Source organism: Nyctereutes procyonoides, unplaced genomic scaffold (assembly GCF_905146905.1).
Source record: "Nyctereutes procyonoides isolate TBG_1078 unplaced genomic scaffold, NYPRO_anot_genome, whole genome shotgun sequence".
NCBI classification, from domain to species: domain Eukaryota; kingdom Metazoa; phylum Chordata; class Mammalia; order Carnivora; family Canidae; genus Nyctereutes; species Nyctereutes procyonoides.
The window spans coordinates 36,707,941-36,728,003 of NW_026575134.1; the positions used below are offsets into that span (position 1 = coordinate 36,707,941).

Consider the following 20,063-nt stretch of genomic DNA (forward strand, 5'->3'; position numbering starts at 1 on the left):
TGACTTACACGAGGACCTTAAGCTATTCCTTTCAGGGTATCCGCAATGCAGAACGAAAACATCTAATTACCCAAGTGCAGTCCTTTAAAAACCCCTCCGTTTTATATGTTGTCACTTGACCCGGGAGGGTGGGGATGAGAGGCCACAGTGGGATCTGTCTTTTTGGGGCAGCAACAGCTTTCAAAGAACTGTTCAGATTTTGTCCAACAAAACTCACCTCCAGTGCTGTATTACAAACTACGCTACACTTCAGACAGCCATCCCCATTAAAAAACAAACATTTTGTTGTTGTTTACAGAATACTCATGTTACTTAGGCTCTCCAATGTGTTCAGAGGTTCTGAGGTTCTGAACGTGGAATATTTGAAAGGACATAAGTGCATTCTTCTGGAGAATTTTGTCAGGTGGTAGGACAGCTTGTTACACAGAAGCAGATGTAACATTTTAAAAATAGAAGACTCTCAAGTATAACATTTCAAAGGTAACTATTTTCTTATACTTGTAAAAAGAAATAGGAAAAAGATCACAAGGAGGTGCCATTTATTTCAAATACGTACAGGCATTTTTACTTTAATGTTTGTGGCCAATCTGTGTAAGACCAATGTTTATGGCCTTACGTTAACTTCTCAAGTGGGACCCATATACAGAAGTTAAAGGTTCGTATCGCTCTTATTTCTGCTTGTTAAACTAATAGTATCCTAAAATAACTTAGCCACCTGGAACCATACTTATGCAAAATATAAAAAGAATCTAGACAATTTCATTGCATTCTGTATTTCTGTAATTCTAGATTAAAAAATAGTAAGTGGACTCATGATGTAATTTTCCCAAAACACAGCTTTTATTATAGCACACTCTAAATTAGATATACCTCTCTGTAAACATTGTGCATGTTCACAAAGTCTGGTCTCTTAAGGTATAATGAACAAATATAAGCAAAATTGTTCCAGAAATTTACCCTTGAAACTTAAATTAACTATTACCATCTTTGAAAGGTAACAGAAATGTTCTACTAAGAAATGCTGAAATATAGACAAGTTGAATTTTAAAGTCATTTATTCTTTTGAAAATATACTCCTGTTTTAAACAAAAAAAATTTGAGATTTAAATTTGTCTCTATAAAATGGCTTAAGCAAGATACTAAATCGTACTTACTTAGAACCAACAAAAACATAATGCAACTAATGTCTAATGAACCCAGTTCATTAAATAGTATGAACCCAGATAAAACTGGAAGTCTGTGTATCCTCTATAACAAAATACTTCCGTAATTCAGAAAAAAAAAAAATCTAGCATCTAAGTATATAAATCCAAAATAGTTTTTTTTTTTGCCAGTGCTCTGTTGAAATGTGAATTGAAGAACTGATACTAACCATTCTTCTGATAATTAGGTCAGTGAACAATTGTAACTTAATGACAATTCCATAGTTCAAAATGGCATTCCATCACAGTAAAATCTGTTCAACAGATACCAAAAGTATACAGGAATAAAAATAAACCCTACTGGTCAGTTTAATCAAACTGGCTGTATAAATTTCATTTCAATGGCTAAAAAGCATTTTAAACTGCTGAAAGCTCAATCAGATTCCAAGTACTCTAATTTAGGAAAAACAAAGCAAAAACCTAGTTTAGTGGCAATCTCCTAGATGATAAAAGATTTTAGACAGATAGGTAGCTGCTTAAAAAAAAGAGCAGAAAGGTTATCACTCACTCTCATCCTCCCAACAGCACCCATACAAATTCCATACAAAACCTGTATATCAAGATTCAGCCAATTTCCAAATAATTTATATTCTCTCTCAACTAGGGTTTAACTTGTTCTTTTTTTTTCCATTCTTACTACCTTAAAGCCTTTTTTAGGCCTTTTAATCCTAATTGCCACCCTATAAAACTTTAATACCATGGATACAATGTATCCCTGTTTATGTATTGTATATATATATCCATGCTTTATACATAGAATGAATTTTTTGCCATCAACAACAAATTCTCACCAAAAATGTATGATCTAAACCATGAAAGGTTCACAATACTAAAACTTTTTTTTAAGGGTAAGTTGCGAGACAATTTTAGCACACAGGCTGGATTATTTCTAAAATATTTTTAACACTCAACCACCAAGTTTTATCAAAATTAACTTTTCCTGAAGTAGGTGGGCACTGTTCTCAGCTATCGTCCTTGGCTTGCATAGTGGTGTAGGACCACAAACATGGCCATTCAAAGCAATCTTAATAATCAATGGGGAAAATGTTCTTTGACCTTTAAAAATCCAGCAAAATATTAAAAACTTGGTCAGTTATAAATAAAAGAAAATGAAAACATTGTAAAAAGAAGGATTTTAGTACACTGTAATTTAAACATTAGAAACACTGAGAATTAAAGTGTCATTTCATTGTTAAAAAACTAATCAAGAGTGGTCTGAAGAGTGCTTGCTTTTTTGTTAACTTTGGATACTAAGTATTTACTCTATAACCACTGCAAACTATCATACTCAAGTTTGGATCAGCTTCCACCATTTTATCATTTGTACTTCCAATGTTGTAAAACAACTCTAATTTCCTTTAAATGCAGTTTTTAGCATCGCTGCCTCTGGAATATATTTGACCTTCCCATCACAACCAATTGCTCTATTTATGTTAAGCTTGCCTCCACGAGGTTCCCCTAGCTCAGGCTCTAGAATAGCAGTGCCAACATCCCCATCAATGATTTCTTCTACAACCCCATTTACTGTCATTTCAAATCTCACATCTAGCGCTATCATTTTTCATTTCTTCACTCACTTTTATCTTTGTTGGCCAGTTCTTTTGATGATCCACTTTTATAAAATGTCCCATGGGCAACAAGGAGACAACATATCCACAAGCTTTGCTGTCTATGCGCAAACTGAATGACAGATGTGCAGTAACCGATCACGAGCAGAATTTGAGAGAAGTACTGTGATTGGTCAGTGATAATGAAGCACATCTGTTACATAATGATTGGTGGACCAAAGAGCTAGCAGGGAAGTTTGTACCTCATGTAACTGCTCACAGTATATACTGTCTTAACTGAAATTTGAGCTCAGCTAATGGAGGACTGCCTTTACCTACCTGTTGACATTGACCTGGACAGACTTAAAAGCTGACTGCTGAGGAAGAGCCCATCTAAATTTCTATCAAATAATGAATCTTAAAGCACCCTAAATGCAACATTAGTGCACAATGAGTGCGTGTCGAGGTGGTTTTCAAATCTTCATCATTTGGCAATCAACTTTAAAATGTATCTTAGAATGATGGAGTTTTAGAAATAAAGAAGGGATCTTTAAAGATCCCATAATTTGATACCACAAATTATCCAGCATGTTTATTATGAATGATTTCTCCTCCTTCAATTTCGATCTGCTCATATAGCCATTTGCGGTCACAGCGGCACTCAGCTCCACATTTGGTGGAACCACAGGCAGGACAAGCATAGAAACATCCTAAACAGTCTTCATCAAGGCAGTCACAAAGGTCCATTCCACTGAAAATCAGGAGACCCTGGCTATCATAGACCTTACTCTTCGCTGGTATCACTTGCCTGTAAAATAAAATACAAGATTAATTACACCTCACACATTATTTTTTAATATGTTGTTGAAAATAGGGTAATGAAAACAAATTTAAGGAGGTATAATATTTTGCATTAGGGATGAAGTCCTGCAAAACTGGCATATAACCTTTCAGACACAAGCCTACTCTACATTTAGTAGTAAATAAACTGTTGAAAGTAAGAGATCTCATTCGAAAGCATTGAGACAAATCCAAAAAGCCTGAATATGCCTCTAGAAGTCAATTTAAAAGTCAACTCAGTCCATTCCTTTACTATTTCATTCATTCATTCATTCATTCATTCATTCATTTAGCGGGCGGGGGAGAGTAGTCTGATTTGGGTTCCGGAGCCCCGCGGCCCGATGCCCGGCCTGCTCGGGTGCCCCGGCCCAGCCATTGAACTCACCGTGCCGGCCGTGAGTCTATTCCAAGCCCCGGGGAGGGGGCATCCGCCGCGCGCGCGGCCTCTCCTGCCCGAAGGCCCTCGCCGGGGCCGCTCTCTGGGAACTCACCCCCCCACCGCCCCGCGCGCGGGGAGGGCCCTGCTAGGGCCGCCGCTGGCCCGAGTCTCAGACCTTCCCAGGGGCCTTCCCAGGGGCCGGGAGAGTGACGCGCACTCCGCGCGTGGCCCCACCGCTGGGCTTCCCGCCGCCCTCCTTTACTATTTCCAAAAAATATTTGTTTAAAATATTTTTCCCTTACCTTAACAGCAATAAGAATGGATGCTTCATAGTGGTACATTTTGTTGTTTACCAATCTCTTTCTACTAACCTATTGGTTTTTATACTGCAATTAATCTTTCTTGTTCTTTAGTGGACACGAGCAAAACTGGCTTAAAAACAATTAAATGACTCAATGGAAAAACTTAACAGATGGAATAAATAGCATATGTGGAAAATAATTCTGAATGATTATACTAACATTTCTTTGTCAACCTGTGTTTTAGAAATGTTCAATTTAAAAAGTCATATTCTAAACAATTTAGTTTTCTCATTCATTCTGTTGACTGTACCACGACTGTTTCTATTTTAGACATGTAAAAAATAAAAAAGCAACCTTGAAATCTCATAAGATTGAATTTTTAGCTGCCACCCATAGAGAAGTGATATATCTAATTATATACCAATGCTTTAAAAAAATTGTTTTAAGTATGTTTAAATTTTAATTCTCATGCCAAAAATGTTACCTTGTTCACTTCATTGTCACTTTCTTAGAAATAAATTTTTAGAATTGAAAGGGATACCTTAATTTTAAATGCAGTCCTTGAAGATTCTTATAATCCCAGATTATCCAATCTAAAATATCTACCCAGAAAATTCAAAACTTAAGATAGTGAAACAATACAAATGTGAAGCAGCAAGTTAATATAGGCCTTAAATGAACACACAGTTTACCTGTCAGAACCAGCGGTAGCATTTTTTGTGAGCCTTCTTTTTTCTCTTTTACCAGTTTCTGGAGCAAATTCAGTTTGCTTTCCTGGGTTTGCAAATTGCAATGACCTCAAAGCTTTAGCAGTTCTTCCCTGAATAAAGATAAACATATTATCAACTCAAATCTTGATAACAGACCATAAACAGATTAATTTTTAACTTGATGTTAATCCAGATTATCCCTTAACCTCAAGGACAGTTAGGAATTCACAAAAAAGAAAAAGGTTTTAGAGCCCAAGTACAAAAACTACACAGCCCTACACAATATTCAAAGTTTATTGGTTAATTTATTTGTAATATTTTCATTATCTAATTTTAGTCTCTGGCATATGGGGAGGGGCAACAGACATTGTGAAAACTGCAATGGCTGCTGCCAGTATAGGAAGAAAGGCAGAAAAACCACTGTATAACCCAAGGGCATAATGCTGAGGTTCTTGGAGCACTTGGCAGACTCAAATGGTGGAGCTTATAACTCATGATCTTGGGGTTATGAGTCTGAGCCCTATGTTGGGTGTGGAGATTCCTTAAAAAAAATACTAAATCTTAAAAAAAAAACAAAAAAAACAACAACAAAAAAAAAAACTGAGGTTCCTAATAGGATCTTGAGTTCTTAAGGAAAGGTTCTTTCCTTTCCTTAAAAAAAAGCAGAGAGGGAAAAAAAAAAAAAAAAAAAAAAAAAAGCAGAGAGGTAATATGGTTTTAAGTTCTGAAATAGTATTATCTTTTTAAAAAGCTTTAGTAAAACAAAATTTTAATGGTTAAGGATTTAAGTTCATTATCTGGAGGAAAAACAGTTTATCTGATATATTCCACAAGACCAACAAATAAATAAATGAAGACACCTAAAGTGACAGCAGCAAGTACCTAGTATGAACTGCAAGATAACACTGAGTCCTGGATATATGCCTCTGAGGGGAGAACAAAAGGGAAGCACTATATGTAATTTAAAATTTTAATTATCTTTCAATTTGGTTTATTAATATAATGAAAAGGAGGAAATTGAGAAAAATATCCCAGCAGCAAGAATTATAAATTGGTTATAAATAGAAATTTTGAGAAGTGCTCCTTTGATATACTTGTCTTTGTTCTACACCAAAGATAGCTTTATGAAATCTCAATTTTTTCTGATATAGTTAAATAATCTGAATGTAGGGCATGTTAATAAGAGAGTTATAAATATTCAGTATTTACAATGTAAAAATTTATGCTTTTTGACCATAGGGAGTCCTGAAATTAGCCTAATCATACCAAGTAAGAACTCTGAGCTAGAAGCAAAGGAAACACACAAGCATCTAAAAAACCCAAACAAGAATGGTATTAGTGCCAAAGGAGAAAGACTGAAGAAACAATTATTGCAAGTCATTTCTCTGGTGTTTGTTTTAAAGCAGTAATTTTTAAGTCCTTCATAAGAAAGGGGAATTCATTCTGCTATACAGATCCTTAACTCTCACTGAGTTACTTTAGTATTAGAAAACAAACTAAGATAATAATTAAGTCCTGGTTTTACCACAATGTTCTAAAAGCCACTCCCAACATCATAGCCCTAGCTAGGAGTTACAGCTTGAGTCATGGACATAGTATATTATTCCTTTCTCAAGCCTACTTTATCATCCAGTAGGGTATACAGAAATATTTAGAAACAGTATATTCACCTCCCCAACTTTAATTCACAATTAATAAAATAATAACATAAATATGATTTCTTTATAGTTCAACAAAACCCCACATGGTATAAGTAACATAGCAGAAAAAATTACTGCTACACATACATCTGAATCAGGTTTTCTTCTCTGCCGGTCTTCAGAATCAACATCCACACTTCCATTGATTATTTGTGTACATTTTGGACAAAGCTTCCATCCAGGTACAAGTTGTCTTCCAAATTTTGCACTCAGAAAAGTGGCATCATCTAAGTCAATGACATGCAAATTTTTTTTGGCTAGCTTTTTGTGTATGTTAAATGGGTCACAACATGACTTCTGCAAATCCTCAAATCTGTCAATGTAAATTTTTGCATGATGGAAGCAAATGGTATTGTTCCCAGAAAGTGTCATTCCAGTTCTTAGTTGAAGTAAAAGCATATCATTTGATGACAATTCTTGCAAAGTCTTGAAACCCGTGTGACGAGTGTAGTAGGTTTTATGGCACTCATTTGTGGTACGAAGCTGAACTCCAACTGAACATGGATCCATCACTCTTGATTCTGGCAAATCTTACTTGTTTGATTTTACCTAGAAATCTCTCTCTCTAGCAGGTCATGTGCTGATCACCCTAGAGAAAACAGTGAAAAGTCAGATTTTGTGCTGCAAACTTTTAATCTGGGAAAATGAAAAAGCATTTGGTAAAATTCAACACTTATTTAAAAGAAAGAAAGTCTTAGCAAGCAAGGAATAGAAAGGCATTTACCAAAAGCCTATAATAAACATTACTGAATCATAAAACATTAGAGGCCTTCCCCATAAAGTTAGAACCACAAAAGAATACTTGATATTTAACACTATATTAAAGCTTCCACTTAACACTGTATTAAAAGGTATAGGAATTGAGAAAGAAGTATTACTCAAAGATGATGATAATATCTACACAGAAAATACAAAAGGTTCAATAGACAAACTATTACAACTCGTAAGATAATTCAACAATGATGCTAGAAACATTAAGAGATCTTACAAAATAAATCCTACAGGGATCCCTGGATGGCTCAGCGGTTTAGCGCCTGCTTTTGGCCTGGGGTGTGATCCTGGAGTCCAGGGACAGAGTCTCATGTCAGGCTCCCTGCATGGAGCCTGCTTTTCCCTCTGCCTCTCTCTGTGTGTCTCTCATGAATAAATAAATAAAATCTTTAAAAGAAAAAAATCCTACAAAAGATATGCAAGACTTTTACGGAGAAAATTAACAAGCACAAAGACAAAAATGATACCCTAAATAAATGTTGAAATTAATGGAAATCTTACCAAGGTATATAAATTCTCTGGGAATTTATCCATAAATTCAATACTATTTCAATCAAATCCCAGCAAGTATTTCACCCATTCTCCCTTGGAATTTAGCATTTGGCTTATATAGAAGAGTAAAAATCCAAGAAAGTCAAGATAATCTTGAAGGAAAATAAAGTAAGATATTTATTTACTATAAAGCTGTTATTAAAACAGTGTACTGTTTAACATAGTATTAGTACAAATATAGTACAGTATAGACAAATAGATCGATGAAAAGATGAGGGCTTGGTGCAGTATATGACATGCAATTTTATAAAATCAGAGGGTATTGCACATGAAGGGGGAAAAGATTTAATAAAAGATTAGGGGATAACCAGCTAACCACATGGAAAAAGACTAAGAGCTCTTTCTCACCAACAAAAATCAATTCCAGATGGATTAAAGAATTAATAAACAAGAAAAGAAAAACTATAGTAATGTCTATAAAAAAAACCCAGAAGACTGGGATATTGGGATAGAGAAGAATTTCTCAAACAAGAAAGCACATACCAAAGGAAAAGATGGATATATTTGATTATATGTCAAAATTAAAATTAAACATTTCCTTATAACTCTAAAGGATGAAAAACAGCCATACTTGAAAGGCATGGTTAGGATTATTATCCCAAATATATATAAAAAATTCTGACTTCGACAATTAGAAAATGACAAAGAACCCATTAGAAAACTAAGCATTCTCTCTCTCTCAAATAAATAAATCTTAAAAAAAAAAAAAAAGCAAATACAGATAGGCAATTCAGAGAGGAAGAGAACATAACAGCCAATAAATGCATACAAAGATGTTCAACCTTTATAGTTATCAAAAAAAAAACCCACCTAACTAAATACCATTTCTCAAACATTTGCTTAGCAAAATTTTAAAAACCTTTTATTTTTTTTTATTTTTATTTTTTTTATTTACGATAGTCATACAGAGAGAGAGAGAGGCAGAGACACAGGCAGAGGGAGAAGCAGGCTCCATGCACCGGGAGCCCGACGTGGGATTCGATCCCGGGTCTCCAGGATCGCGCCCTGGGCCAAAGGCAGGCGCCAAACCGCTGCGCCACCCAGGGATCCCAAATTTTAAAAACCTTATAATCTGGTTAAAATGTGGCCAATTCTTATATGCTCCTTATACACTGGTAGGAATGTAAACTGCAATTGCCTTAGAGTGTTTTTGGCAATTTCTGATAAAATTAAACAAGTCTACATTCCAGGACCTTGCACTTTCAGCTCTAGGTGTCTGCCAAAAAATATATGTCCCAAAAGAGCACAAGGACTTTCTGTTTTACATATACAAACACTTTGAGCATTTATAGTCTTTGGCAGTGAAAAGCTGGAAATCTAATTTTAAGGAGAAAGCAGTATTCAATAGGCACTTCTATAGGACAGTTAACCACATGAATTAAATGAATCAACATAGGTAAATCTTAAAGATAATCTTAAGTTAAAAAGTTGTAAAAGGATACATACTGTATTATTTATGTAAAATTTTAAATACACAAAATAGTGCATATGTTTTATGGATGAAAATATCATGGTACAATATACATGAATAAGAAATACCAAATTTGTGGTATACATACTTCTAAGGAGAAAGGAACCTTTTAAAAGAGATTTATGGAAGATTAAATTGAAGGCATATACACAAGTGTTTCATTATTTTCTGTATTATTTGAAAATTTTCATAAATATTTTTCAAAGCAAATACAAAAGCTTAGTGGAATTCTTAAAGGAAAGAAACAATAAATACTGGAAAAAATTGCTGAAAATCAATGTGAATCACTGAAATCTGGATAGTGGAAGAGTACTGAAAAATCTAGGATTCTGATATTTTGTATGTGTTTTTATAAACTTTGCTCCATATTAAAAAAAACAACTCGTTACAAAGCTTAGACACTTCCCAATGTTTTCTTTAGAGAAAAACTACATTCATATAAGATCATATAAAACCATATACAAAGATGACTCTGGTCTCATGTAACAAAAAATAGTGAATAAATATACACCTGTTTTCAGTTAAAATACTAAAGTTAAAAAAATAGAATACAATCTAAAGTTCAAAATGTCACTGAACATTTTAACTTAAAATGTTTAAAAGCTGGGGATCCCTGGGTGGCTCAGCAGGTTTGGCACCTGCCTTTGGCCCAGGGCGCGATCCTGGAGTCCCGGGATTGGGTCCCGCGTCGGGCTCCCGGCATGGGGCCTGCTTCTCCCTCTGCCTGTGTCTCTGCCTCTCTCTCTGTGCCTATCATAAATGAATAAATGAATCTTAAAAAAAAAAAAAAGTTTAAAAGCTAACTAAGATGGAGCATATTCATATATTTTTTATTCTATTTTAATCGGCTTTTAAAACTTAACTTCCCAGTAATTGTGGCAAGCGCATCAGATAAAATGGCTTGTGTTATACAGATAATTAGATTTCTTTTAGCAGAAATGTAGGCTAAAATGAATTAAGGAGTGGGAAAGAGGAAGCCAGAGATATAGTTACAAAACAACAAACTATGCTGTACTTTAACAGACATGGTTCTCAAATCTGGCTCTGACTTTTCTTTAACAGTCAACACGAGGAAAGAAACTTGGTCAACAACCAGCCTCCCCAGTACATTTTGGAAACTACTAATACTTACTCTTATTGATGCTCGATTATTTATATTTTTAGGTAACTATCACCAATTTGTAGCCATGAAACTGATTTTCTAAACATAAAATTTCTTAGCATTCAAAGACTTGGACTACCTTCACCATATTTGATAGGAAAAGCATCCTGTGACTTAGGAAATTCATTTTGGAAATTCTATGTGTCCACTGAATTAATACATTTTTGCCCATTAGGGAATTCTTTTCCTTGGCTACTGTGGCATCTGTTCCTTTCCTCTTATCTTTTTTTTTCTTTTTTTTAATTCACAACTTACTCAAAGGCAAGCATTACCTTGATATAAAACCAAGGACTTTGCAAAAAATAAAAAAAAAGAACCTAAATTCCTTGTGAACATAGGCAAAAAATTCATAAAAATAATTTAGTACACAGAATCCCGTAATACATATCAAAAACTACAACCACTGAAAGTGTCATTAAAGAAATATGAAATACTTAGGAATAATTTTAACAAAACATGTAAGATCTGTACACTAAAATGTACAAAATTTGTTGAAAGGTAATTTAAAAGGCCAAAATAAATGGTGAGATACCCTACGTCCATATATGGGAAGACACAGAATTGCTTAAATGCCTGTTCTCCTGGGACACCTGGGTGGCTCAGCAGTTGAGTGGCTGCCTTCTGCTCAGGGCGTAGTCCTGGGGTCCTGGGATGAGTCCCGCATCCGGCTCCCTGCAGGGAGCCTACTTCTCCCTCTGCTATGTGTCTGCCTCTCTGTCCCTCATGAATAAATAAATAAAATCTTTAAAAAAATTAAAAAAAATAAATAAATGTTCTCCTTATATTAGTTTATAGATTCAATGCAATTGTAACAATAAATTAATAAGCTTCATCTAAAATTCATTTATTTATTTATTTATTAAAGATTTTATTTATTTATTTATTCATGACAGACACAGAGAGAGAGACAGAGACACAGGCAGAGGGAGAAGCAGGCTCCATGCAGGGAGCCCAACGTGGGACTCGATCCCAGATCTCCAGGATCACACCCAGGGCTGAAGGCGGTGCTAAACCACTGAGCCCCCCCCCTCCCGAGGCTGCCCCCATCTAAAATTAAAATAGAATGCAAAGGACTTCCTATATCCAAAACAATCATTAAAAAGAACAAAGCTAGAAGACCATCCAGTCCAATCAGAATGGACTTACTGTAATCAGGAGGGTACACACTTATCTTAAAGATAGACATAAACATATCAATGGGATCAAATATAAACCCAAGAGATATACCCCATTTATATGTTCAACTGATTTCTAGTAAAGGTACAAAATAAATCCTATGGGAAAAGGAAGTTTTTTTCAACAAGTGGTTTTGAAACAAGTGGATATCCATGAGAAAAATAAATGTTGGCCAGTACCATACACTATAGATGAAGATTAATTCAAGATAGTTCATTGTCTTCAGCATTAGAGCTACACTAAAGACTTTTGGAGAAAACACTGGAGACCATATTTATAATGTTGTATAGGCAAACATTTCTCAGAACACAGAAACCAACTGCCATAACAGAAAAGGCGGTAAGCTTCATCAAGATTACTTTTATTCAGAAGTCAAAATTCCAAATATTAATTAGAAAGCCGTATGTTGAGAGAAAATATGCAAACAGTATTTATCAGCCAAATCCTTGTATCCAGATTGTTAAAAACTACAACAATAAAAAGACAAACCATTAACACTGGCAAAAGACTTCAGCAGACATATCAAAAAACCAGATATACAGACAATAAAAAAAAGACAATACATGATAAACAATCGACAGCCATCAAAAAGAGTGAAATCTTGTCGTTTGCAACAACATGTACGGAGCTAGAGTGTATTATGTAAGTGAAATAAGTCACTTAGAGAAAGACAAATACCATATGAGCTCACTCCTATGTGGAATTTAAGAAAGAAAACAGATGAACATATGGGAAGGGGGAAAAGAAGAGAGGGATACAAACTTCTTAATGATAGAGAACAAACTGAAGGGTGATGGAGGGGAGGTGGATGGGGGATGGGCTAGATGGGTGATAGACACTAAAGAGAGCACTGGTGTGATGAGCACTGGGTGTTGTATGTGATGAATAACTGAATCTACTCCAGAAATCAATATTGCACATTATGTTTACTAACTAAAATTTAAATTTAAAAATGAAAATAAATAAATATTCCAGTGAATGTGTAGTGGAATATCACTGGAATACTTACTGCAATCTCTAAAGACCAAGTGAGTTCATGTGTTTACTTTCCTTTTATCTTGTCTAAATTATTACATAGTTCGTGAGGGTTGCAATCTTGCTAATAAGCAAGATTCTGAATTATGCTAGTGTACTTAAATGATCTCCCTTAGAAACTTGGAAATATGATTAAATTCCTATTAAATCACTTTTTTATGGTAAGTATTTGCTTGGATATATCTTCCACAAGAGCAAAAATTCTTATATTAACCTTAACCGTGAACCTGAACTCCTAGTTGGAGAGTACAGTGTTAATTAAATGTGTTATTAGTTCAACTTAGCCATGACCCTCTTCACCTTTGAAAACATCCTCTTCTGATAAACAGGTGCTTTCAATTGAAAAGCACTCGTGGCACACTTTTGAGTACTATAATTTTTGGAGGAACACTTCAAGAAATTAAACTGCTGCACAATACCATTTTCTAAGCAGCCTCAGGTGTCACTGTTAGAGTAGATTTACTATGAGTTGCCAGATAAAATACAGTATGCTCAGTTAAATATGAATTTTAGATAATGTGTATTTTATTTATATCCCAAATATTTTTAAAAATATTTTATTTATTTATTCATGAGAGACACAGAAGGAGAGAGAGGCAGAGGCACAGGCAGAGGGAGAAGCAGGCTCCATGCAGGGAGCCTGATGTGGGACTCGATCCCAGGTCTCCAGGATCACACCCCAGACTGAAGGCAGCACTAAACGACTGAGCCACCTGGGCTGCCCTTATATCCCAAATATTGCTAAAAAGTAGTTTGTCTGAAATTCGAATTTAACTGGGCATCGTGTATTTTTATTTGCTAAATTTGACATCATTTACTGCATTTTTTGCATCTTCCAGTGAGTAGAGATACTTCTTTGGTACCAGCTTCACATTATGCCCCACTTCTTATTTGTCACTAAAAGCTGAACTTCCCACTAATAAATTATAGGACCTGCTCACTTTAAAACTAAAATGTCCTACCAGAAAATAGACTTCCAGTTACAGCAAAAATAAATAATTAAATAAATAAATAATAAATTTTACATATTAAAACTCAATGGCACCACTGTACCACTCATTTAAAGCTGTCATAGTTAAAGTGTATTCACCTGTGTCAATGAAGTTTTATTGCTTAAAGTCTTACATTAAGTTTATTCCTGATCTATTATTAGGCAATTTGTTCATGCATGGCTAAGATAAAGCTAAAGAAAAGTCAGGCTAGCTCAAGGAGTACAAGATTTCAGCGGGTGATCTTGAGTGTTTACTGCCTGACTTTTAAAAATTATAGCCTGGGGCGCCTGGATGGCTCAGTGGTTGAGCATCGGCCTTCGGCTATGAGTGTGGTCCCGGGGGTCCTGCATCAAGCTTCCCACATGAGTCTGCTTCTTCTGCCTGTGTCTCTGCTTCTCTCACAGTGCTCTCATGAACAAATAAATAAAATCTTTAAAAACAAATTTAAAAATATAAAAATAAAAATTACAGACTCTGCTCCTTCCCCGTTGTATTACTCAATGTCCTTATTTCTGTCTTCCTTCCCTAAGCTAAAGTTCTGCTGCAGAGCTCTTTGGATATGTTTCCCAGCAACTGTTTCTTTTGCTCATTTTGGTCTGTGTTCTGGCAATGCGGCCCACAATTAATTTTTTTTTTTAATGACTGTCTAGTAGCTTCATGTTGTTCCCTTCACCTACATGATGCAATGTTCTCCATGCAATGATGTAATGATTAATCTAACACCTTCCTTAATTAACAGTCAGAGATGCTCTACTATTTACTGTCCAAGAACCAGTACTGGCATCAGCCAGGAACTTATTAGAAAACAAGAATCTCAGTAAGGACACTGGGCCTACTGAATCCAGGATCTACATTTAAAAAAAAAAAAGATCCCCAGGTGATATGTAAGCATATTAGTTTGAGACCCACTGCTTTAGGTAAGAAAACATTAACCAATCATCTTCCATATTTATAGAGCATATTTAAAAAAAAAAAAAAAGGAAAATACACACACAAATATGAACTTGCCTTCCAGGAAGTTTGAGATTTAGGGAAGATTATGAGGGGAGAGGAGTCATAAATTTGATAAAACAGATATATAGAGAAACATTTGCATTATTGAAAGCACAGATGTCAAGGTTTTCACATTCTGATTATGACAGCTCTGTGTCTTCCACTGCCTTGCTTCCACTGCTATTGTACAGCTGATAATGGTAAATAATGAATAGTAATGCAAATACAATTCTTGACTATATATAAAGATTTTATTTATTTATTTGACAGAGCGAGGGAGAGAGCACAAGCAGGGGGAGGCGGAAAGGGAAAAGCAGACTCCCCACTGAGCAGGAAGCCCAATATGGCTGTATCCCAGAGTCCAGGGATCATGACCTGAGCTGAAGGCAGACACTTAATGGGCTGAGCCACCCAGTTGCCCCTCATCTATATTCTTCTAACTTCTGTCTAATGGAGATTCAGTGGGCTCTCTGGCCCACTGTGGAAGACCATTTTGCCTCCATTTACTCATTTATTTTAATATTCCTGATCAATAAATGTTCTTTTGTCATTTGAACTGGTTATAACATCTTACCAGTTCCTCATTAATAAGGGAAACAAAAACCATGTGTCCATAATTTTATATTTGTGTGACAGTCATGATTTTACTTCCACCCCCTTTTCTTGTGGAACTTTTTGCATGTGGAAAATTCTTTTAAACATAGGAATAGATTAATTTGCTTTAACCGATCACTTTAACCAGTATAATATCTAGAATTCCTCATGCAAGAAGAAGAAAAAAAAAATAGTCTTGCTCTTAATCGGGTAAGATGAAAACCAGTAACAAATAAAAAACCTTAAATGGTTTCATTTAGACCTGATTACTTTAGTTGTGTTCCTCCACCTTTGGGAAGATTTTACTATGATACAAATGAGATCCAGGTCTTCAAGTACCTTTAAGCTACACCTAGTGAAGTAGAATTTACAAAAACTAACACTTAATTTCTGAAGGGTCAATACTTCTAAGGCCTTCCTGTATAGAGGTTTGAATGAATTTAAGTATTTATTTATAATACTTATAAATTTACAAGTTGAATTTATAAGTATATAAATTTTATTTATATACTTATTTTCCATTTCAAATAGCAAAAATGCCTTTTGAGAGGTTGAATTTTACCTGAGATCTGTGTTCCTCATTCTTTAAGAGTTATGATTAAAGAAATTGTCCCATTCCTCTCTTTATGGCTTCTATAAGACTCTTGAGAATACCCCCTTGCCTACCTATGACTAAGAAAGACAAAGACCTTACAAGTTCCCATTCACTGCCTCATTTATAAATCTGTGAATTTTTTTTTTTTTAAGATTTATTTATTTGAAAGAGAGAGTGAGGGAGCGCAGGCAAGCTCACACACCAGCTAGCAGTAAGACTAGAGGAGGGGAAGAAGGGAAGCAGATTCCCTGCTGAGCAGGGAGCTCAGTGAGCCCAATGGGAACCAAAATCCTCCTTAGCTATATTTAAGTTTCTCTCCTTCCTATCAGAGCCCACAACAACTCCAGAGAATAGGCTGGCCTCAGAGTAAAACACCCTGCAATCTACAATCAAATCTAGTTCCATTCTAGCATCTTTTACTCCTCCCTTGAGAGGCTGATAGATCTTTTGGTCAAAGAATTCTCTCCATTACAACAGTTCTTTGTCCCTTATTGCCATAACTCTTTTTTTCATTTTTTTTTAAGATTTTATTTATTTATTCATAACCCTTTCAAATAAAGTCTCTCTTTACTAATTCTGGATTTTTTTTTTGTAATTTGAAAAATCCCTAAAACTTTTTGCATTTTGGGCTTTCTGTTGCTTTAGGGTTGTTAGTCAGTGCCTACATATGCTTTGTGATTCTAAAAGTAACATTTAGTCTTCCTACAGCACTACCAAATGAGTCAAAAGACAATGATCGTTAAGTGTAGAATAGATAAGACAAAATTAGTTGCTCCTTGTGATTTAAACACTGCAAGCTCAAGAAACAAGTTGTTTTCTTTAATTGACGGACATTATTATGTTTCAGAAGTACAAGATAATGATTCAATATTTGCATATGTTGTGAAAGATCACAAGAAGTCTAGTTAACATCCATCACCAGGGGGCTACAAATTGTTTTTCTTGTGATCAGAACTTTTAAGATTTACTTTCTTAGCAACTTTCAAATACCCAATACAGTGTTAGTAACTACTGTCACCCTGCTGTACATTACAACCCCATTACTTTATCTTATAACTGGAAGTTTCTATCTTTTGACCCCTTCACCCATTTTGTCCATCCCCTACCTCTGGCAACCACCAATCTGTTCTCTGTATCTATGAGTTCGCTGTTTTTTTAAAAAAATAATTTATTTAAAATGTATACATGTATATATTATTCCATAGGTTCTATGGAATAAGCTTTTAAGCATTACCACTTCCTACCCATTACCAAACTCTTAAGATAGGCAGATTAGATTGTGGTTGAGCAACCTCATACAAGGAAAGGACGCTAGCAAGCTTTCCTAGTAGCACAAGGTCTAGGACATTATCACAGGGCTCCTAAAGGAATTAAAGCAGGACACCACACCTACCATTGCCACTAACAAAACGAGTAGAAGATAGGGATTAATTAAGGGAGATAATTTTTTTCTTCCCAAAATTTAGAGGGGTGATATAATATTTTCCAGTATGTTGGTTTCCCTTAATACTACTTTTCCAGTCTCCTAATTAGTGAGAAAAAGTAGCATTAGGAGGAAATCTGGCCAAACAAGAAATTGACTGAATTTTTAGATCAACTTACATAGTATAAGTCTTTCCCTTTCTGAAAAATGCCTTTTTTACTCTTGTATGAGGGAGGTGCCTTAGAAATTAACAAGGCATTTTCCCAGATTATCTCTCATTTAATGAAAAAAGAAAATCTGCCCCTACTTTACGAGTCAGCAGTTTTAGTCCTAGGCATACACATAAAAGTCATGCCTCTTGCAACTGTTAACTTTTTGTGCCCATTATCTTCAAATACTAACCACTCACACTAGGAGTGAATAGACATTAAAAGAAGGGTTAAAGACCCAAATGAGATGGTTTTTAATCCTTCTTAAGAGGCCCAACAAGAAAGGTAAAGAGAACTTAAAACCAAAATATAGTCAATAGTGCCATTTAAGATATTTGGTTAAAGTGTTGTAGTTAGTTAAGTGCCAGGTAAAGCACTAAGCACAAACGTCAGCCCCTTAAATTTTGACAATAGTGACATAAGTACTATCATCCCCATTTACAGATGAAGAAACTGAAACTCGAAGCTCTAGTTATCACGCCTAGCACAGAGCCTGTTACAGCGTTCAAGTTCTTGCTTAATGGAAGAAAAAAAAAGAACAAAAAAAAAAACCTAATTTCACTATATATGAAGAATCCCTATTAATTAGGCCCTAATGATTTATCTAATGTACTCCCCTTAGATTTTGTGATGCTTCATGTAGCATACTTTCAGATCATTTTGGGAACAATTTAGCAAACCCTTCAGGCTTCCAAATTCGTAATGCGTCTCTAGGCCTCTAGTCCTTAAAGGTCAAGGAGAACCGAAGTGGGATTTCAACAACTGAGAGACCGTTTCCAGTCCAAGGAGACTTTGCCAAGCTCTCTTAATTCTACCTGATTTGGGATGTGGCCCAAATTATGAAACGATACTTAACACTACAGCTGTTGAATAAGTGACTGTGAAACTGAACTCTGAATCACTCTGTTGAAAATACCTCCATCTCTGCCTCTCTCTCTCTCTCTCTCATAAATAAATAAATAAATAAACAAATAAATAAATAAATCTTTTTTTTTTTTTAATAAGAGTCTGGACTCCCTACCAATGCCATTACTGGTTCAAACGCCACATACTCCAGGCCAAACTACAGCTACCTGCAAAGTATCCTTCAGGGCAGCACCAGTGTCTTCACGTATTTGGTGTGCCTCCCCCACCCCCCACCACAAATACTATTATTATGGGTCCTTTTGCCTCTGCGTCTGCAGAACAATTTCACAGTGCATTACAACTTTTGCTCTATTCTCAGCTGTTGGAAGGCAGGTTTTTATTTTCTGCATCCGGTGAGCAAAAGAGGAACTTCAGGGACTTCCCTTTTCATAGCACCGAGACACAGGTTTTGTTGTCGTCGTTAGTTTTGCAATGATACATTAAGCTCTGTGAGGACAAGGAACCATCTAGTTCCTGTTTTACAGCTGTCGCCTCTCTAGTTTAAAAAAAAAAAAAAAGTATTTGAATACAGGTTCAGAAAGTGCCACAATCTCACACCCCGGAGGATGAATCTCTCCAAGTCAGGGTGACCAGGTCCGCAGGACGCTGCACTCATTCCCCCTCCCTCCAGACAGCACGGTGGGCACGCGCATAACGCCCCCAGCTGACAGCCACATCACAATGTTTCAAGCTACCAGATACATCCAGGGATCATTTACTAGGTTCACGCCCTTGGGATGGGCGAATGGATACTGATCGGCCTCACCCAAGCATCTGGGGCTGGGAGGATGCCTGTTTGTATGTATGTATGTATGTATGTATGTATGTGTGTATGATGTATGTATGTATGTATGTATAAATAAATAATGTATAAATAAATATAAATATAAATATAAATAAAACGAAACAGGAGCCATGCAGGCTGTGCACCAGGTTCAAGGCCACAATCACCCTCTTGTAAATAGTACAAGCATCAGGCAGAGCTTTGCAGGGCTCCAGGTCTCGGGAGAAGAGGCGACAACCCGCGGAGGACACAGGTGCGACCCCGGCCGCGCTGACACGAGGGGCCCAACGAGGAACTGGGGCAGGCGGGGGGCTCCGCGGGGCGGCGAGCTGCAGGAGGCCCCAGCCAACAGCTGAAAGTCCCACTCACGTGTCTAGGCCTCTCGTCCCACCTCTTCTGGGAGACCGGCTGGAGCCGGCCCCGGGCTCCCGGGTTCACCCACGGCCCTGTCTCCACACCCGCGCCCTCCCCAGAACCCCCTCCCCGCCGGCCCCTCGCACCTTAGCTCGCACGGTCCTCTGCTGAGCTCCGGCTGCACCCGCTTTCGCCGAGAGCCCACTCGGCCGCCAGCTCTTCCCTCTCTTCCCCGCGCTACCACTGAGAGGACGGCGGGCGCGGGCTAGAGAGCCTCAGCCGTACCATAAAGAGACGCCCAGGAGCGGCCTAGAGCGACCCAAGCCTGGCCGGCCTCCCGGGCGGAAGGGGCGGGGCGGCGTTGAT

The 20,063-nt window shown here is 36.5% G+C and overlaps 1 protein-coding gene across 2 annotated transcripts; it reads right to left on the reverse strand.

Moving 5' to 3' along the window:
• Window positions 1-818: 818 nt before the first annotated feature.
• On the reverse strand, window positions 819-19,951 carry ARL14EP (ADP ribosylation factor like GTPase 14 effector protein). Of its 2 annotated transcripts, none has more exons than XM_055301257.1 (4): window positions 19,844-19,951; window positions 6,768-7,269; window positions 4,963-5,090; window positions 819-3,557 (listed from the first exon to the last, which is right to left on the reverse strand). In XM_055301257.1, the coding sequence occupies exons 2-4, from the start codon at window positions 7,188-7,190 to the stop codon at window positions 3,329-3,331; spliced, it is 780 nt and encodes a 259-aa protein (XP_055157232.1). In that variant the 5' UTR covers window positions 7,191-7,269; window positions 19,844-19,951; the 3' UTR covers window positions 819-3,328. The 2 variants fall into 2 exon arrangements, with proteins under 2 accessions (XP_055157232.1, XP_055157233.1); XM_055301258.1 differs by lacking the exon at window positions 19,844-19,951 and adding an exon at window positions 7,669-7,898.
• Window positions 19,952-20,063: the final 112 nt, after the last annotated feature.

Coding starts and splice junctions, on each gene's coding strand:
- ARL14EP (XM_055301257.1), bottom strand. CDS start 7,190: ATGGATCCATGTTCAGTTGGAGTTCAGCTTCGTACCACAAATGAGTGC. Junction 5,091..6,767: donor GAAGAAAACCTGATTCAGAT/GTATGTGTAGCA, acceptor ATCTTTATTCAG/GGAAGAACTGCTAAAGCTTT. Junction 3,558..4,962: donor GCTACCGCTGGTTCTGACAG/GTAAACTGTGTG, acceptor TTTATTTTACAG/GCAAGTGATACCAGCGAAGA.